The sequence below is a fragment of the Littorina saxatilis genome, linkage group LG12 (genome assembly GCF_037325665.1).
Source record: "Littorina saxatilis isolate snail1 linkage group LG12, US_GU_Lsax_2.0, whole genome shotgun sequence".
In the NCBI taxonomy this organism is placed as follows: domain Eukaryota; kingdom Metazoa; phylum Mollusca; class Gastropoda; order Littorinimorpha; family Littorinidae; genus Littorina; species Littorina saxatilis.
The window spans coordinates 82091777-82111380 of NC_090256.1; the positions used below are offsets into that span (position 1 = coordinate 82091777).

At 46.7% G+C, this 19604-nt stretch overlaps 1 protein-coding gene across 1 annotated transcript in view; it reads right to left on the reverse strand.

Annotated features, from left to right (window-relative positions):
• Positions 1-19427, reverse strand: part of LOC138982933 (uncharacterized) — a 29088-nt gene extending 9661 nt beyond the window's left edge. The window contains exons 1-8 of the mRNA XM_070356329.1: positions 19297-19427; positions 12129-12370; positions 11399-11479; positions 6858-7010; positions 4462-4508; positions 2526-2643; positions 2101-2164; positions 1239-1278 (exon numbers count right to left, since the gene is read on the reverse strand). Of these exons, the coding sequence (XP_070212430.1) occupies positions 1239-1278; positions 2101-2164; positions 2526-2643; positions 4462-4508; positions 6858-7010; positions 11399-11479; positions 12129-12370; positions 19297-19426 (875 nt within the window). The 5' untranslated portion in view covers position 19427. The remainder of the gene's footprint in view (positions 1-1238; positions 1279-2100; positions 2165-2525; positions 2644-4461; positions 4509-6857; positions 7011-11398; positions 11480-12128; positions 12371-19296) is intronic.
• Between the last annotated feature and the right edge of the window lie 177 nt (positions 19428-19604).

Consider the following 19604-nt stretch of genomic DNA (forward strand, 5'->3'; position numbering starts at 1 on the left):
TTGTCAGAAAGTAAACAAGTCTAACCGGAAGTTGCTTGAACGTCTGCTAACATGGGAGACTTGACGGAAGTTGCCTCAGACGATAAAGACGCGGACTTTCCCGCGCCCTTATCTCTCCTCGAGCTTCTCTAAGGAGGCGTATCGTCAGGTACCTGCTTCGAACTAGGCTTCCGTTTCGCGCTATCAACGAGCGCAGCCTCCGCCAAAGCAAACAACTCATGAAAAATTTCACAGAAACAAATTTCAGAAAAATTTCACAAGGTTAGTATAAACGAGCGACGAAAACGTCGCTAAAACTACAACAACAACAGAAAGATCTCACCACACAGCGTAGGTACAGGTGTAAAGTTAGGCGGCGACCAAGGGGAGAAGCCAAAGCCTCTGGCGAAAAGCTGAAAACAGCAGGAGCGTACATCAGGAGCGTCCAGTCCAGTTGAACCGCTGAGAGAGAATGATGCAAATGGCGGCGTATGCGCACGCATACGGATGTTGGACCGGACATCGGTCTGATATTATGGGATGGATCACTCTTTTTTAGGGTGGTCTCCCTTGTTACCAAGGGGAACGCGTACAGCGTTACCAGCACTGAACTAGAGTTAATTGCTATATGTGAGTTGGGTAATAATATGTAATTTAATATGTATTTACATGCATTGAGTGAAAGCTGGAAGATTGTGCGAACTGTGTGACGAAAGGTTGTTTCGTATTGATGTATTTGAAGTGAAGAAGTATGTTGTTTTTTTGGTTGAGGAAATAATGAGCCTGCATCCTCCCAAATTCTGTTTTTTGAAGTGTTTGGTGTGAAATGGGTAGAGACAGTGCAATAGGGCAGAACACGTACATTTAATTCACATGCAAACCACCCGGACCCCCCTAGCAAGCTAGGCGCTTTGCGCCGTCGGCTCGGCGCTTCGCGCCTTCACACCCATATCTTCCCACAATATACTTTTGGAAACCCCCCCCATAAAATGAACTGATCCACCCCTGAGCATGGTAGCTAGCATTTCATATGTAGAGACAAAACAGGCATACTTTTTTTTATCCGAAACTTATTCAGCCTTTGTCTGCCGAGTTTTTGTCTCTCACCATTTTGTCTAATGATGTTACTCCATTTTGTCCAAAGATGTTGCTCCATGAAGGAAAGAATCAAACAGAAGTGCAAAGTCTCCTTGCAATTAACTTTCCTAAAATAGTTCCCCAATAGACAGACACACAGAAAGACAGACACACATACTTACTCTGGTGATGGTTTGCCCTGACTATCTGGTTCCTGTTGGTCTGAAAAAAAACACTGAATCAATTTAATGTTTCTTATCAAAACATACCCTCACACTTTTTATACCTGTATCAAAAACTCATTTCAGCTGTTATCTATCCAGCCAAGAATGAACATGTATAGAAAGGACTCTCTTCCACAGCTTTTTATTTCCACAGATTTACTGCAGCCCTTCTAACTAGAGGCTTCAAAAATGATCTGTATATGGCACCTATACCTTAGTAATGATGGCACTCCACAGTGTCAGTTTGGGTAGCCCGTCATTGTAACTGTCACTGTTGTAATTGTTGGAAATGTTTGTGAATAACAAAGTGCTTCACAAACTATACATATTAAGAGCAAGATAACAATGAGAAGTATATATATATAATTCACCAGCAACACGGAGAATACAAAACGAACAATGTTTTTTTTCTTGTTCATTTTCATTTTCATTACTTTATTGTCCCATCGCTGGGAAATTCGGGTCGCTTCCTCCCAGTGGAAAGCTAGCAGCAACGGAGTCGCGCTACCCAGGTGTTTGCGTGTTTAGGTGTATTCAACCACCTGCACTTATGGCAGAATGACCAAGGTCTTTTACGTGCCATTGTGATGACACGGGGGTGGGACATGGCTTCCGTCTCTGGGTCTGCACATAAAGTTGACCCGTGTCCGTCCCGGCCCGAATTCGAACCTGCGACCTTCCGATCACAAGTCCAGTGCTCTACCAACTGAGCTACCGGGCCCCCATGACACAGACACCCATTTATTCATTTCAGTGCATACCAATATATGGTAAAAACCAAGAGAAACCAACAGAGTACATCACTACATGTATTACAAACCTTCATCAGTGTTGCTGTGATTGTGGTTTGCATTGGCAACACTAACTGCTGCTGCTTTTCTTTTCTGAAAATATACAGTCAAAACTGATCAACAATGTCATTTTTTGCTTTGATGATATTAAAGCAAAGCTCACCCATGCCAGCAAACAAACACAAACAATGCACAGACACACTGACACTCAAATAAACTGAGTGTGTATTTCATTGGTATTGCTGCTTTTCTGTCAATTTAGCTGTCTGCACAGAGACATTATCTCCTCAGTGAAGAAAACCAAACATATTAGACATGTTTTACTTTTACTTTTACAAAATAATACTTTGATGTCACCAACCAGAGCAAAGAATAATGAGCAACGTGTAAGAAAAAAAATAATTCTATCTTTCTTACTTTGAAAATCAGTGGGTAAATGCAGAAGACACAGTACCTGTTCTCTGATCCTTGCAAGCTTTTTGCTCAGAGCTTCTTCCCCTCCAGTAGACGCCTCCTCCAGACCTTCCGTGCTGTCCAAGCTGCCATCAATCTCCTTTAAAGAATAGCTGGTTCTACACACAGAAAACAACACAGTCACAGAGAACGTTCTTTCTTTCTTTATTTGGTGTTTAACGTCGTTTTCAACCACGAAGGTTATATCGCGACTGGGAAAGGGGGGGAGATGGGATAGAGCCACTTGTTAATTGTTTCTTGTTCACAAAAGCACTAATCAAAAAATTGCTCCAGGGGCTTGCAACGTAGTACAATATATGACCTTACTGGGAGAATGCAAGTTTCCAGTACAAAGGACTTAACATTTCTTACATACTGCTTGACTAAAATCTGTACAAACATTGACTATATTCTATACAAGAAACACTTAACAAGGGTAAAAGGAGAAACAGAATCCGTTAGTCGCCTCTTACGACATGCTGGGGAGCATCGGGTAAATTCTTCCCCCTAACCCGCGGGGGGGGTGTTAGTCGCCTCTTACGACATGCTGGGGAGCATCGGGTCAATTCTTCCCCCTAACCCGCGGGGGGTACACAGAGAACGTGTCATCAATGCAATACGGCAGTACAGTGAAACCCCTTTTGATACCCCCCTCCCCAATTCATGACCATGCCTCTGTCAATGTACCTACATTTTAACACTTTCTCCTTTTCAAACCCGATTTTCTCAGATTTTTTTGTTGTTTAGGTTTAAAAATGGTGGCTCCACTATACGTGAAAGTGTTTGCGTTCAATTGACTTTCTTATAACTGACCAGTTTTGCTATGAAACTATAAGAGCAACTATCTATTATCTGGCAATTTCCATGAGTTGTCATGGTATTTAACAGTTTGTCAAATGACATTCAAGCTGCTGCTACATTGCTAAGCAATAGTTAGACGTGTCGCTCTGACCAAGTGACTGGGGCTTTTTTTGCAACATGTATGAGTGTCTTGTCCTGTAAGTTACACTGGTTTATGATACACCTGTCTTGATATGTGATGCTCCTCCAATAACAGGACACCAATAGGCAATGTTGGGAAATAACTCTGTCCGGTTATTGTGGGTGGAGGAAGACTTGCCTTTCCTAGAAAACAAGAAAGGGGCAAACAAACCTATGTGACATTGGAGTAAAGCGATACACTAAATACTACATGTGCCTCTGTGCTGTGTTTGTGTGGCTGCTTTCGTATGTCACTCAGTGCATTGTGAGTGCGTTCGCTGCCTTGAGGATTTATTTTATCTCTTCTTTTCAACACCATTCATACAAATCATTTTTTTACAGAACGTTTAAAGAAATATTAGGAGTTTGTTGTTATTGTTTAGTAGCCACAGGAAGTGGTTAGCATAGACTCAATCCTGTTGTTTGTGTGTCTCTGTGTGAGTGTATGTGGTCACCCCTCCCCGTGACTGGCCACCTGCAATGTACGGACAGTTTTGCTATGGCCCAAGGGTGTCCGTTCATGAGAGCGACTGCTGTACGCTCTTTTTCATTCAGAAGTATGCACATCAGAGCTGACTTTTCAATGCCAATGCGATCAAGTGCCTCATTGCGCAGATGGCCGAGCATGTGTGTTGACACGCCGCTCGCTCGTCTTTTGACTACAATGTCACATGCGTTGATTTGCCTGAGTGTTTTCAAGGAGAGGCAACTCTCCCGCACCCCATAAAAACCTGAAAGAGTTATTTCATCTATTCCTACTCAAGGACATGTTTTGCTGTCAAGTAGTCTATAAACAATACACACGCAATGCAAAATACAGCCATACACTGTCAAGTAAAGCATCTCCAATAAGAAAACACCAAATCCTAATAAAGGACATTTCTCGCACAATGGTCTACACTTTATACATCTGAAAGCAAAACTGTGTCCTTTTGCAAGCGGTAATATAAACTTACTTTGCTCTCTTGTAAGGGGATTTTTTCCCAACAAAAGCATCTGCAAACTGAAAACAGAGAAACAACAGGTAACAGATTAATCAAATTTTTTTTAAAATTTAAAGAAGCAACAAGAATCAGAATCATTCAAAACTACTACTTACTTCTAAGTTACTAAATTAACAAAGTAAGGACATAAAGCAAGTTAAAGGGGAGGGACAGAGCAACAACCTAATGTACAAAATCAAGTCACACCTGAAAATGTTAGCACACAGAAAAGTACCATCAAGAGTTGTGAAAGTGGGCAGTTGCTCGGAAATTACAGTGGAGTCCAGCTATAACGAACCTGGGTATAACGAAATCCCACTTTTAACGAACTGCCATTGATTTCCCGGCAGACAGCCTTCTATTTCTTACTTGTTACTTTCCGGCTACAACGAACCTTTTGAACTCATTTGCATAACGAACCTCTCTTATAACAAACACGTTTTCATTGCCCCAGAGCCGTTTTGTCTCTAAAAGTCACAAGGCTACAACGAACTGATGTCAATAATTGTCTCCAAAGACAAAAATACACAAAAATACATAAACACAAGTGCACATCCCGTGATGAGCGAACTCTGAACAAACAGCGGGAGGTGCACGGAATAGCCACCGCCGCTGTGTTTTCACTATTCCAATCAGCTGCTAAGCTATGACTGTGCTCTAAAAAGTCACAACGCTACAACTGTGAGACGAGATCAAAGGCAGGTCCATTGTGATAGCTGGGTGGCCTTGTTTATAGACACTGACCTTCTTCCCAGGGGTCATTGACCCAGTTTTAGCTATGAGAGAGGAAACACTTCCTGCACCGGGGTCAGAGACCGAGTTTAACCTATGGGGAGTTTAAGCTATGGGGCGGTCTCTTTGATGTCTTGAGAGGAAACTTGGCCAGGGTAGTACATGCACCAGAACTGGTGGACACCATGAAATCGGAGATTGATCAGAATGTACATGTACACGACTTTTTAAATTTTACTTCTAAAATTGTGACAGTAAAGTGAACATTTGAACTATGCCTCTAGGGATTATATTATGAAGCTGTTGAAAACATGCAGAGATTGTACTCTCCAAGGAAAGATCGATGGGACGATCATTTGAAGGTGAGTGGGAAAACTTGTCTTAAGGCCATTTAGGGTTGAAAACTCTACAGCGAATTACTGATATAACGAACTAAAATGTATCTCCCTTGAGATTCGTTGTACCCGGACTCCACTGTACGTGCATTTGAAAACAATGTTTCTGACTCTTTCAAAGGAGGAACACAACTGCCAAAGTGGCCGTCACACACAACGACACATACATGTATACAAATGCACCCATACACAGTGATGTACATTTTTCTAGCAGCCTTTAGGACAATTGTCCTGAAGACTGAAAATCAATGGGACACAGTGTCCTGAGATTGCAATTTCAATAGGACAAAAACACGACTCGTAAAACTGCATTTAAAAAGATTTTTCAGTTTAAATTCTTCCACCTTCCGCTGCTTTTTTTTCGGACCCATGTCGTTTCTCTTTCGTTTTATTTTCGTTCGAACGCACAACGGTTTTTCCGGATATTATGACGAAAAGTAATGCCTTGCGCATGTGCGAACATGCACGAGTGGTTCTCATTGGTTTAAACGATTTATTGCTGAGCCAATGAATGCACTCGAGGCACCATATGGGTTTACTTTCGCTTGGCAAAACCGAAACAAGCTTTCTTCTTGAAAATTGAACAGTCCGCATGTGCGCTTCATTGTCAAAAACGATCGGACCCTTGACCACTTCTTCTGTAGGTTAATCGGACCTGTGTCCTGCTGGGGTTAAAGCTATAGGTCCTGGGGAAATTGGATCGGTCAGAGACCGGAGACCGACTAAAATGTACATCACTGCATACACACACACACGTAGTGGTATAAATTAACACCAACTCATCACAGGGTTTCATTTACTAGTGCGCCCTGCACCATTGGCGCATTAAATGTACACTTTACATCGGATTACACACAAACACACACACACAAACACACACACACACACACATAATACGATATAGCGGCTAATTGCACCATTTTGCATCTTTGGTCAAAACGCGTACAGGCCTCTTTGGCGCTTCTTGCCTTCGACTATGTCCCATCGGAATTTGGTTGAGGGGGACAAATGTCCCATTGCCTTTTTCTCCCAGGCTAAACCCTGCATCATCACTGTACATTACTATGACTATCCTGATCTCAAACACTTTTTTTTTAAAAACAAGAGTAAATAAAAAACAAAAGTAACATAGACTTGCCCACACACACACTGACAGGCATATATATGCACACGCATACACGCCAATAAATGTACAACTGTAACACAACAGAAACAATGAATTGCACACACAAGAACATGTACCATGGTCAGAGTGGGCTTTGCTGGAAAGGTCTGATACACTGTGTCCAGGTAACGTGTCATGGTCGTGATGTACTCCGTCACCGTGGTTTCTGCCAAGAAGCGATGCGGCTTTTTATCTGCGTTTAGTATGGCCTGCACTTTACGGCTTGTCTCCTGGCAATAAGAGAATGGTTGACTTGACCGTTTACTCAAGACAGAAACTATGTCAGAGATATGGTTCCATCTAAAGTATGTCATCAGTTAAAATCTTAAAAGTTGCTCATTTCATGAAGGGAGTAGTTTCACATTTTGAGTGTGACATCCCCCGAAAGCGGCGAATGGTTGCCTGAATGGCGGGGTAAAAACATACACATAACAAGAAGGGCAAAGCCCATACGACTCACATGCTTTACACATTTTTCCTACCAAAATACATGTGACCTTGACCCAAGGTCAAGGTCATCCAAGGTCATGCAACACAAAGCTGTTAATTCAAGACATAGGAAGTACAATGGTGCTTATTGGCTCTTTCTACCATGAGATATGGTCACTTTTAGTGGTTCACTACCTTATTTTGGTCACATTTCATAAGGGTCAAAGTGACCTTGACCTTGATCATATGTGACCAAATGTGTCTCATGATGAAAGCATAACATGTGCCCCACATAATTTTTAAGTTTGAAACAGTTATCTTCCATAGTTCAGGGTCAAGGTCACTTCAAAATATGTATACAATCCAACTTTGAAGAGCTCCTGTGACCTTGACCTTGAAGCAAGGTAAACCAAACTGGTATCAAAAGATGGGGCTTACTTTGCCCTATATATCATATATAGGTGAGGTATTGAATCTCAAAAACTTCAGAGAAAATGGGAAAAATGTGAAAAATAGCTGTTTTTTAGGCAACATTTATGGCCCCTGCGACCTTGACCTTGAAGCAAGGTCAAGATGCTATGTATGTTTTTTGGGGCCTTGTCATCATACACCATCTTGCCAAATTTGGTACTGATAGACTGAATAGTGTCCAAGAAATATCCAACGTTAAAGTTTTCCGGACGTCCGGACGGACGGACGACTCGGGTGAGTACATAGACTCACTTTTGCTTCGCATGTGAGTCAAAAACCCACTCGTGCAAAAACGTGGGAGTTTCAGCCCGTGAACGAAGAAAAAGAAGAAGAAGAGTGTGACACTTAAAAATGACCTATAAAGTGTAACCTGCGATGAAAGGGCACCCTTGGGACCAGCCAAAAGCATCCTTACATTGCAGGCGGCCTGCCTAGACAGGTATGTTTTGGTCAAGATAATACAAAAAGAGACAACAGATGTTGTCCTTTCAGAGGAAGTGTCTTTTCATCAGAGGGGCCTCATAGTCATATCGCCGGTACCACTGTACTTGTATAAATCAAATGCACTCATTAGGGCGGAGATGTAGCTCAGTCGGTAGCGCGCTGGATTTGTATCCAGTTGGCCGCTGTCAGCGTGAGTTCGTCCCCACGTTCGGCGAGAGATTTATTTCTCAGAGTCAACTTTGTGTGCAGACTCTCCTCGGTGTCCGAACACCCCCCGTGTGTACACGCAAGCACAAGACCAAGTGCGCAACGAAAAAGATCCTGTAATCCATGTCAGAGTTCGGTGGGTTATAGAAACACGAAAATACCCAGCATGCTTCCTCCGAAAGCGGCGTATGGCTGCCTAAATGGCGGGGTAAAAAACGGTCATACACGTAAAATTCCGCAAACAAAAACACGAGTGTACGTGGGAGTTTCAGCCCACGAACGCAGAAGAAGAAGAAGAAGAAAGAAGTAAAAAAGGCTGAAAATCTGTAAGTAATAGCTAAGTCGACGGCGCGAATTGCCTTGCCTCACTAGGGGGGTCCGGGGGCATGCGGCGGACAATTCCCATGCCTAGAGGTCTTAAAAGAGGGATTCCACTGTACTGCTTGCTAGAGAACCCATATCCACATCCCCCCACACCTGCTTCCTACTGTACTGCTTGCTAGAGAACCCATATCCACATCCCCCTACGCCTGTAAACACCTGCTTCCTACTGTACTGCTTGCTAGAGAACCCATATCCACATCCCCCCACGCCTGTAAACACCTGCTTCCTACTGTACTGCTTGCTAGAGAACCAGTGATGTTCCGAGGCGTCGGTCATCGGTCATAGACCGATTTAGGTTGTAAAATGACCGATTGCAAACACCTCTGTCCCGTCAAATGTCCGATCCGATCGCGAAGTCAGCGGTCATTGTCCGATAGTATTACGTCTAGAGCGGTCACTGCAAGAAGAATCTGTACAAACTGAAGTATCAAACCCCGTTAAAACGAGTTCGAATCGGGGCCTACTTGAACTTCAATTTTCACTCTCGGTCGAACAATAACACAAAGGACGCAACTCTCGACCGAACAATTATTACAAGAGCCACCACTCTCGCTACTTTTGACAGCGACACTTTACTTCCGCCGCCACATTTCTGCAAAGATGCCGCCGAAGAAAAAGGTTTGCGTGGGAAAAGGGCAGACACTTTTGAGTGGCTTTGTTAAAAAAAAAGGACGACACGGACAGTCAAGTTGCAGGGCCTTCGGCCCCGTCGGAGACTGAAGCCTCAGAAGGTGAGCCAATAGATCTACAACCTCAGGAAGAGACACAAGAAACGAAAGTAGGGGCGACCAGAAAGTTTGTGCAGATCTGGTTTTCTATGTTCCCTTGGCTCAGCTACAGCAAAGAAAAAGAACTGATGTTCTGCACCATCTGTCAGGAGGATGGCGTTGCCTCAAACAGAGCTGCCTTCCCACACCTCATGAAGCTTGCGGAAATGGCACTCGTCTTGCCAGTCCATACAGCTGATGTGGAAAGAGGCTTCAGTGCCCAGAACAATATCTTGACCGCGAAGAGAAACCGCCTGCTCACTGAGACACAGAACATGTTGTTGAAGCAGAAGATAGAGGGGGAGAAGGAGAGGGATGATCAATACCTTTTTGACATTGTTTGCAGATGGAAGTTAAAGAAGGATAGAAAGCTGTTCAAGCTCACTGAAAATGATCACGTGTGACATTCTGAAGTGTGTGAAAGATCACTTGTCACTTGTGACATTAATTCTGAAGCAAAGTGTGTGTGTGTGTGTGTGTGTGTGTGTGTGTGTGTGTGTGTGTGTGTGTGTGTGTGTGTGTGTGTTTGTGTCTGTGTGTGTGTGTGTGTCAGTGTGTGTGAAAGATCACTTATGACATTCTGAAGCATGTGTCTGTGTGTGTGAAAGTAACCCTACTGAACACTGTTGCATTTAAAATATTAAAATAAATTTGGAACTGTTCAGTTTTTATTTGCCTTTATTCATATATTCTCAGTCATCTAAAAAGGTTAGGTGCCATGATTGGTTCGCTTGATCTGAATGTCCTATTGTTTTTTTGTAGTCAGGACAAGATGTCCTATTAGTTTTTTGATTCAGGACATTTTGTCCTGTTGCCCTCCAGTCCTAGGAACATCACTGGAGAACCCATATCCACATCCCCCCACGCCTGTAAACACCTGCTTCCTACTGTACTGCTTGCTAGAGAACCCATATCCACATCCCCCCACGCCTGTAAACACCTGCTTCCTACTGTACTGCTTGCTAGAGAACCCATATCCACATCCCCCCTCGCCTGTAAACACCTGCTTCCTACTGTACTGCTTGCTAGAGAACTCATATCCACATCCCCCGACGCCTGTAAACACCTGCTTCCTACTGTACTGCTTGCTAGAGAACTCATATCCACATCCCCCCTCGCCTGTAAACACCTGCTTCCTACTTTCACTTTTGCTTTCATGTTAGTTATTACGTGGTCTGGGTGGCCGAGTACGTGGTAACGCACTTGCGCTCGGAAGCGAGAGGTTGCGAGTTCGACCCTGGGTCAGGGCGTTAGCAATTTTCTCCCCCCTTTCCTAACCTAGGTGGTGGGTTCAAGTGCTAGTCTTTCGGATGAGACGAAAAACCGAGGTCCTTTCGTGTACACTATATTGGGGTGTGCACGTTAAAGATCCCACGATTGACAAAAGGGTCTTTCCTGGCAAAATTGTATAGGCATAGATAAAAATGTCCACCAAAATACCCGTGTGACTTGGAATAATAGGCCATGAAAAGTAGGATATGCGCCGAAATGGCTGCGATCTGCTGGCTGATGTGAATGCGTGATGTATTGTGTAAAAAATTCCATCTCACACGGCATAAATAAATCCCTGCGCCTTGAATATGTGCACGATATAAATTGCATAACATAAAAATAAAAATAAATAAATCCCTGCGCTTAGAACTGTACCCACGGAATACGCGCGATATAAGCCTCATATTGATTGATTGATATTGCAATAGGACACATATCTCTTTCTTTTTCTACATGTTTTCCTGCGAGGTTTCACCATTTTATGATTTACAGCTTCGTAAAAGCATGCTGTGGTTTCTTTGTTATAATTCATTAAAACTTGATGGAAATTGACTGAGTTACATTTTATAATTTATATCATGGGAACTGCATAAAAGACGGCGTCATTCTGGGCTGAAGGCAAAGGGTTAACATTATAACAATACCTTGTCTAAATTCTCAGACTCCTCCTCAAATATCTCCCGCGCCATGTCATAGTCTTCTCTGCGGCAACATGCGTACAGCCTCTGCAAATAATGAAGGGAACATTCACACACTGAACTCTTCAAACTGGGCAACTGCTCAGTCACACCAACTGAAATTCTCAAGCAAAGCGTTCCTACCGGAAACAGGCTGGAAAGCAACTGAGGGAAAAAAAAAAGGTCAGTGTCAAGGGGCCAGGCCCCGTGAGACTTAAGGGGCAGCACCCTGGTGGGGGGACAGGGGGAACACCCCCCCCGGCTAAAAATGAAATTTAGAACGTTTTTATTTAGGCAACCTGATGGCCTGTCCTGCCAGCTAGAACACACAGAGAATATAATTAAAACATTGTGTAGGGACCAACATTTTTTCTCTCAGGATCTTGGGGATCTGAGAAAAGTTCTCCAGCCTGAGATTGAGAAAACATAAAAAATCTTACTCCAACCAAAGACTTAACAGATTTCAGTTTCTGCAGCAAAATCATTATACAAAGACTATAGACAACTTACAAGAACTTTGCATGATCGGAAGCATGAGTATTTCATCTTCTCACAAGAAGTGGAGAACTGTAAAAATTACAAAATCAAAATTCTACTTCTTCTTTGAAGAAAATTGAACTTTTGGAAAATGCATGCCATCAATCAATTCCCAATCAAACCAGCAAGATTTTCACAATTTCTCTGCTTATTGGTCTACCTGAAGAAGAGTTTTCTGGCAAGCCTCTTTTGCTTTCTCCGTAACCGCATCACTCTTGCAGAGATAGGAGAGGTTGTCCACCAGGCGCAGAATGTGCTTGAACTCAACGTCTTCGAGATCAACATTGTCTGTGACTGGGACACTTTTCTCCAGGCTCACCAATAAGCGCGTCAGGTTCAGGAATGCCACCTCTTTGCCTCGAATGTTTTCAACTCTGCGGTCTTTTTGGGCGAACATCAACCCTGCAAAATGATCTAAATTGAAACATTTCTAAGTAAATTTTCATTTGATTAATATACTTACCCGAATCACATATAGCATTTGACTACGTCTGAGATGCTAGGTACTGAAAAAACGCTACCCATCAAAAAACAAACAAAGGGAAGCGACCCCTACCAAAAGAGGCTTGAATAGCCATGGTAACAGCCAGGTTCCCTGAGAGTCACCTCCCATATTGCCACTTCCTCTCTGTCACCACGTGACCGCTCATACGGCTTCAAAAAGACTAAAACCACAAGCGAGGAAGGCGGGAGGGAATTCACTATGTGATTCGGGTAAGTATATTAATCAAATGAAAATTTACTTAGAAATTTTCCATTAAATTACATATTCTTACTCCGAATCACATATAGCAGATAACATCAACATGGCGGTGGGCAAGAAATAAACTCACCATCACCATCACATTCTGGTCAGAACCTGACCAGCTGCTACAAGTGCAGGAAGACCGCGAGAGCCGTCCTGGCGAAGAGCAGAGACGTCCCGAAGATAATAATTCAGAAATATATCTTCAGAACGCCAATACGCAGTAGACAAAACATCATCAAGGCGCATGGAGCGTAGGACTGCGAGCGATGATGCCCATGCCCTTGTTTCATGGGCTCTGGCAGAGTCCAGGGGAAAAGCAGGCAACGCCCCCCCCCCCCCCCCCCCCCCCCCTATTTGTGCTACTCCAAACATAGGCTTGCCTTATCAGAGAAGTCACCCACCGGGCCAACGTAACCTTGGAAACATCTCCCTCCCAAGCTGTAAGGAGGGAGAGAAACAACAACTTCTGAGACTTGGAACGCACGGGCTGAGTGCGCTCTAAGTACAAACGGAGAGCCCGAACAGGACAGTTGACCAAATCAGGGTCGTCCGGAGCCAACGCGTTGGTCAGAGCCTTGACGCTAACCAACCGAGAGGCCTGCCCCGGAGTCTGATTTTTGGCCAAAAAGTCGGGACGGAAGTGCAAAGACACAGAGCCGTCCGACTCAAAGGAAATATCATCTGGCAGACCCGACAGGGCGTGGACCTCGCTACCCCGCCGGGCCGTCGCCAACAGAAGAAGAAAAAGCGTCTTCCGAGTAAGATTATGCAGACTAGCCTCCCTCAGAGGCTCAAAATCCGAGGAACGCAAAAATGCTAAGACCAGAAACAGGTCCCACTTGGGGGACGGACACCTGGACCTGGCCTGGGCAGCACCCTTGATCACTGCTGCAATTACTCCTCCGATGTTAATCGATCGACCGATCTGCTTAAGCATCGCAGAAATAGCTGAGCGCCGGACCCTCAAGGAGGAAACGGACGCACCCTGCGAAAAAAGAAAGGAGAGGTGGTTGGCTACCTGCATGGAGCGAGGCGCCACCGAACTCACCCCCTTCTCCGAACACCATGAGGCCCAGGACCTCCAGTGTGAGGCTAAACGGACGCCGTGGACGCCCTGTGAGAGCGGTCCACCAGATCCAGCGTCAAGGACGACACTCCAGAGCGCCTCAGTGAGTCCCGAACAACCTCCACACGTGAAGCTTCAGAAGACTGGGCTCCTCGTGTGGGATGCCTGTTCGGGGCTGCACGAGTTCCCCTCGCATAAGGGCGAGAGGAATGGGAGGCCCGTGGGCGAGCCGAAGCAGGTCCGGAAACCAGACCTGCGACGGCCACAGAGGGGCGACCAGAAGAAGAGTCGGCCCCTCCAGCTCCGCCTTTCGAATTACTCGGCTGAGTAATGGGAAAGGCGAAAAGGCGTACGCCTCCAGGCCCGTCCAGGGAATGTCCAGAGCGTTCACTCGCCAAGCATGAGGATCCGGGAATGGCGAGACGAACACCGGAAGCCTCTTCGAGAACCTTGTGGCAAAGAGGTCCACGAGAGGCTTTTGGACCTGGGCCCAAAGGCGCAGCAGTGCCCCGTGAGTGATGGTCCACTCTGACTGAAGCACGCTGCCGGAGCGACTGAGATCATCCGCCAGGGTGTTCAGCCTCCCTGGAAGGTACCTGGCTGAGATCGTGATGTGGTGAAGAGCACACCACTTCAGGATCTCGCAGGTCCTGTCCGAGAGAGACGGGGACCGCGAGCCTCCCTGCTTGTTGATATAGGCGGCCACAGTCGTGTTGTCTGTAGACAGACGAACATGCTTGGCCTGCAGGGAGGGCAGAAACTCGACCAGAGCTAGAGCTACTGCTTCTAGCTCCAGCAAGTTGATATGCCACTGACTCTGTTCCTCCGACCACAGACCTGACACCGTGTGTATGTCCGTGTGTGCCCCCCACCCCCGCAGAGATGCATCTGTAAACAGATCCAAGTCTGGGGGTGGTAGAGCGATCGGAACTCCTTTGCAGATCCATTCCGTGTCCAGCCACGGAAGGGTCGCGGACTGGAACCATCCCTGGAGAGGGACGAGGGCGTTACAGTCCACCTGAGGAGAGTCCACAAACGGCTTCAGCGCTGCCTGAAAAGGCCGTTTGTGAACCCTGCCCAGAGGAACCAACAGAGCCATGGACTCCATCTGCCCCAAGATGGAGGCAAGAGACCGGAGGGACGCCTGCAGGAGAGGCAAAGTGGAGCGAATCTGAGCTTGGAGCTTGTCCACCCGCCGCTGGGAGGGTTGGACAGTCCAAGCAACCGTGTCGAACGACATCCCCAGGTAGGTGAACGTTTGAGACGGGATCAGCTCCGACTTTGATTGGTTGATCGAGAAAACCAACAAGTGAGCCTCTCGAAGAACCGACTGGGTATGCTGCGAGCAGCCTATCTGGGATTGGTTCAGAACAAGCCAATCGTCCAGATAGACCCGCAGTCGAATACCCTGCGACCTCGCCAGTGCGCAAAACTGTCTCACCACCATGGTAAAAATCCATGGAGCGAGAGACAGCCCGAAAGGGAGCGCGCGGAACTGGAAAACCTGATCTCCCCACCAGAAACGAAGCCATTTCCGGTCGGCCGGATGCATAAGAATGTGGAAATACGCATCCGTCAGGTCTATGGAGGTCGCCCAATCTCCTGGGCGAAGAGAGTCCCTGACCGTGGCAGGCGTCTCCATCTTGAACTTGATCTCTCTCAAAAAAGTGTTGAGAAGGGATAAGTCCAAGACAGGGCGCCACGCCCCTGAAGCTTTGGGAACGGCAAAGAGAGGGCCGTAAAATCCCAGTGAGCTTTGGTCCAGGACCCTCTCGACCGCGCCCTTCTGCACCAGGGAGACAATCTCCGCCTGAAGAACGGATCTTGCTTCCTGTGAGGAGGGGGGTCTGAAGAACGGCGGATGTCGGGAAAGAGGTGCCTTCTCCTCCCGCCATAAGAGACGGAAGCCCGATCTCACAACTCCCACTATCCATTGACTGTCTACAGAGACCATCCAATGGGAAAGTGCCCGGGAGGGGCCTCCCGCCATCACCAGAGTGGAGGGCGGGAGGGGGGTGAGACCGGGAGCGCTTCATTGGGGGTGGGGCTTGCTACCAGAGCCGCCTCGCCCCCTTCCCGACGCCGTCCGTTTCTTGCCTCCTCTAGTGCTCTGCTGCGCAGGCCTCTTCTGAGCAGGTTTGGGTTGAGAGGCCGGCTGAGCCTTCCCTTGCTGGGAAGGCTTAGCTTGCTTCATGCCCTGTAGAGTCATGTCCAAGAATTGAGAATCCTTGTTGGACTGTATCTCCTTCTGCCGAGCGACAAGCGCCATTTGGCTGAACAAGGAGCCCTCCACAACCGGAGACACTCTGAGAGTGTCTCTGGTAACCTGCTCTGCAAATTGAGAGTTGGCAAGAAACAACTCCCTCCTCGCCAAGACTGCGTGTGCGTATTGTAATGAGGACAGATGAGTCTGTTCCTCATTTACCTTAGCCAACGCTGTGAGGAGGGAGGAGACGTCGTCCGCGTTCTGCTCCTCGCTGAGCGTAAACGGGACTGAGCTGTCTGTCAAAGACCGAGAGAGAGCCCGAATCAGCGTGTCGGAAATTGAAGCCAATTCCAACAGCTGACGTCCGACTTCCTCCAGGGAGAGGAGAGTACTTTCTCTCACCTGAACCACTGAGTCGCCCTTGACTGGCTTGGCCAGAAGAGCCGTCAAGTCCGGCATCACCGGCAAGATGGAACGCGGAAGTGCGAACGACGCAATAAGGTTCCGGCTATGCCTAGGAAGCGCAAGCTTCCGCTGAGACGATGGCACGAAGGTAGAAGTCTGTGCCGTCGTCGCCAGCCAGGGCTGAGCCTGCTCCGGAACTGAGCCGAAAGGCACCAGAAACGGAACAGGATCCGGAGGCACACCACCTGTCCGCCGAGGTGCCGAAGCCAGGACTTGCGACAGATGGTACGCTATGGCCGGTGACTCCGCGAAGCGGAAGGAAGGATTAGCCTCCTTAGCCGGCAGGAAATCCGACATTGCCGAAGGCGCCACAGAAGCGGAAGCCATAGCAGTAGCCGTGCCCTCCGGGAAATATCGTGAAGTCCCCTCAGCTGCTGTGTCCAGAATGACTCGCAGCCTTGCTGACATTCCCGAAGGAGACTCTTCACTGACCACTGATTGCACATCAGAGTGGTCACAGGAAGTGCCATGACCGTAGTCATCAAGAACACCGGCGGTAGGATACCCGGGATGACCGGAAACCGGAAACCGGAAACCCGTAATCCTGGAAGTGCTCCCGACTTGAACCCTGACTGAAGTGCATAGGGTAAGGCGGAACCCCATCCGAAACCGCCGGATGTACGTGGGAGGAAGTCACGACCCCGTCCGGAGGAAGTGACAACCGTCCTGGCTGAAGCGCCGGAAGCGCAAAAGCCTCACGCTGTTGATCCCTCTCCGGCAGCCAAGAGGACGCGCTCGGATGAGGGACAGCGTGTCCGGCCAAAGCCGAAAGTGCAGACGTCGAAACCGCCGAGGGCGGAAACGACGAATGCGAGAACTGCGGCTGGGAGCCGTAAAGCCCTGAGGCCAGTTCTCGGTCCAACCTGTCACTGCGGCACTGGGTGCGGGCTAGTGAGGGCAGACACCGATGCTGAGCGACAGATTCACCATACGGAGTACTGTCGCCAGTAGAAAGCAGGGAGTGACCCTGCGCCAATGAACTGCTTCCCGTAAGGGAATGTCCGAACGCCTAACGAGGGCTGACAGACCAGTCCGACTTACTTGATACGCCTGCGGTAGAGGCGGAAGCAGCCTGAGAGTGCAAACCGGAAGCCGAGGTAACCACAGCGGAAGGGAATGCACACCCCCCCCCCCCCCCCCCTCAGCAGGAAGGACAGTGCCAGCGGAAGCTGACAATCGCTGCATCTCCGTCTGAACCAGGGTACGTATCTCTGGAAGTAACGAACTCAACAAAGAGGCAACAAAAGTAGAACTAGAACGAGAAACAGTGCTAGGACCAGGCGGTGAAATGGGCACCGTCAAAATGGTATTGCGTGCTTCATCCGACACGACCACCAAAGGCTTGGTGCTAGAAGATTTAGGCTTCACTTTGCCCTTCAAATTGGATTTATCCTTACGTTTGTCTGGATCAGCAATGCCGCCGAACAACAAAAACGTAAACAAGCAAAAATGCACAAGAAAAGTTACTGAAAATGAACGTAAAACACGAACCGCAAGCAGTAACTACCAAAGCAGAAACAAACCAAACTTGCAACAAAACAGTGGACAAGCACAGGTTCAACGCCACAAAAGCAAGTCAGCCAAGCTAACTGAAGCAAAATGGCGACAACGCACGTGTTACTGACACAAAACGTCCAAAGGACAAACTATCAGCAACAACAGGCGAAAATGTTCGAAAACCACAGAAAAATACAGAACGGGCTCACCAAACGAAGCCCTCACGGGAGAACGATGGGTTACGTGGCCGGCAGGTGACAACTCCACCAAAGACAGCCACAGAAAGCGCACAAAATTGTTCACACAACCTCTCTGCAAGACACTGAAAGCCGTATGGGCGGTCACGTGGTGACAGAGAGGAAGTGGCAATATGGGAGGTAACTCTCAGGGAACCTGGCTGTTACCATGGCTATTCAAGCCTCTTTTGGTAGGGGTCGCTTCCCTTTGTTTGTTTTTTGATGGGTAGCGTTTTTTCAGTACCTAGCATCTCAGACGTAGTCAAATGCTATATATGTGATTCGGAGTAAGAATATGTAATTTAATGTACATTTTACCAATCTTTGGTGCTCTTGTAGTTGTACTGCTGGTGTTACAATTTTAACCGGAGAGATGGAGGGTCCGTATCCTCATTAATGTTCGCAGGGGGAGGCTGAAGATTGCAGACGAGAGAAACTATCCTTACTTTTCTCTGGCCCTGTATAATGTTGCACAATTATAGTCTAAATCAGTATGCCTCACGTTGTGTTCAAATCATATATGCTTACATTACTGGCTGACCTCGGTATTCAGAGGAAACCCTGTGTGTTTCTTAGTGTGCTAGATTGTTACCAGAATAATGTGGTGTGTTTTGAATACTGTTCACTGTGATAGTTGTGCAACATTACACACGGCTAGAAAAAAGTAAGGATAGTTTCTCTCCTCTGTAATCTTCAGCCTACCCCTGCGAACATTAATTAGGATGGACCCTCCAGGGCTCGGATACGTTACACAATTAAAAAACCAACAGCATTTTTCAAAATAAGCCCAACCCCTTCAACAGTTTAACATCTAGTTTTTAAACAATAGCTGAGAATGTTTCTCTTAAAGCCATAGCCTACTCATGCAACAGCCAGCCCCTCCCCCCCCCCCCCCTTCACTTCCACGTAATACAGAATTTCACAGAAACAACCCTTCCTAGCAACTGTTAACGTAACGTGTGTGTCTGTGTTTATGTGTGTCACTGTGTGTCTTCGCCTCACAAGAGAGAGAGACAGACAGAGTGTCAGAGTGAGACAGAGTGAGAGTGAGAGAAAAAAATATGCTGTTAGTGCTAGCAAAACAAGAACAGCACCGCCAATAACCTATACCATTTGCAAGGTCTTCTGATCCATCATCTTTGACACAACCTGACGTAAATTTTCGCCAGATGTCATGACAGACAAATTCTATCATCCAGTCATAACAGATTTCTGTCGCCATCTCCGAACCCCGCGACATTTTGAAACGTTACAAAAGTGGCTTCCCCTTTGCATTTTTTTGTTTGTTTGTCTCTTTAAATTTGCATAAATGTTCTTAGATTTAGCACTTACACATGTTTTTTGTTCTCATAAAATCTTAAGTTATGTTGAAAGACAAAATAAATTTAATAATTTCTTTCTCGCGAATACGTGATTTT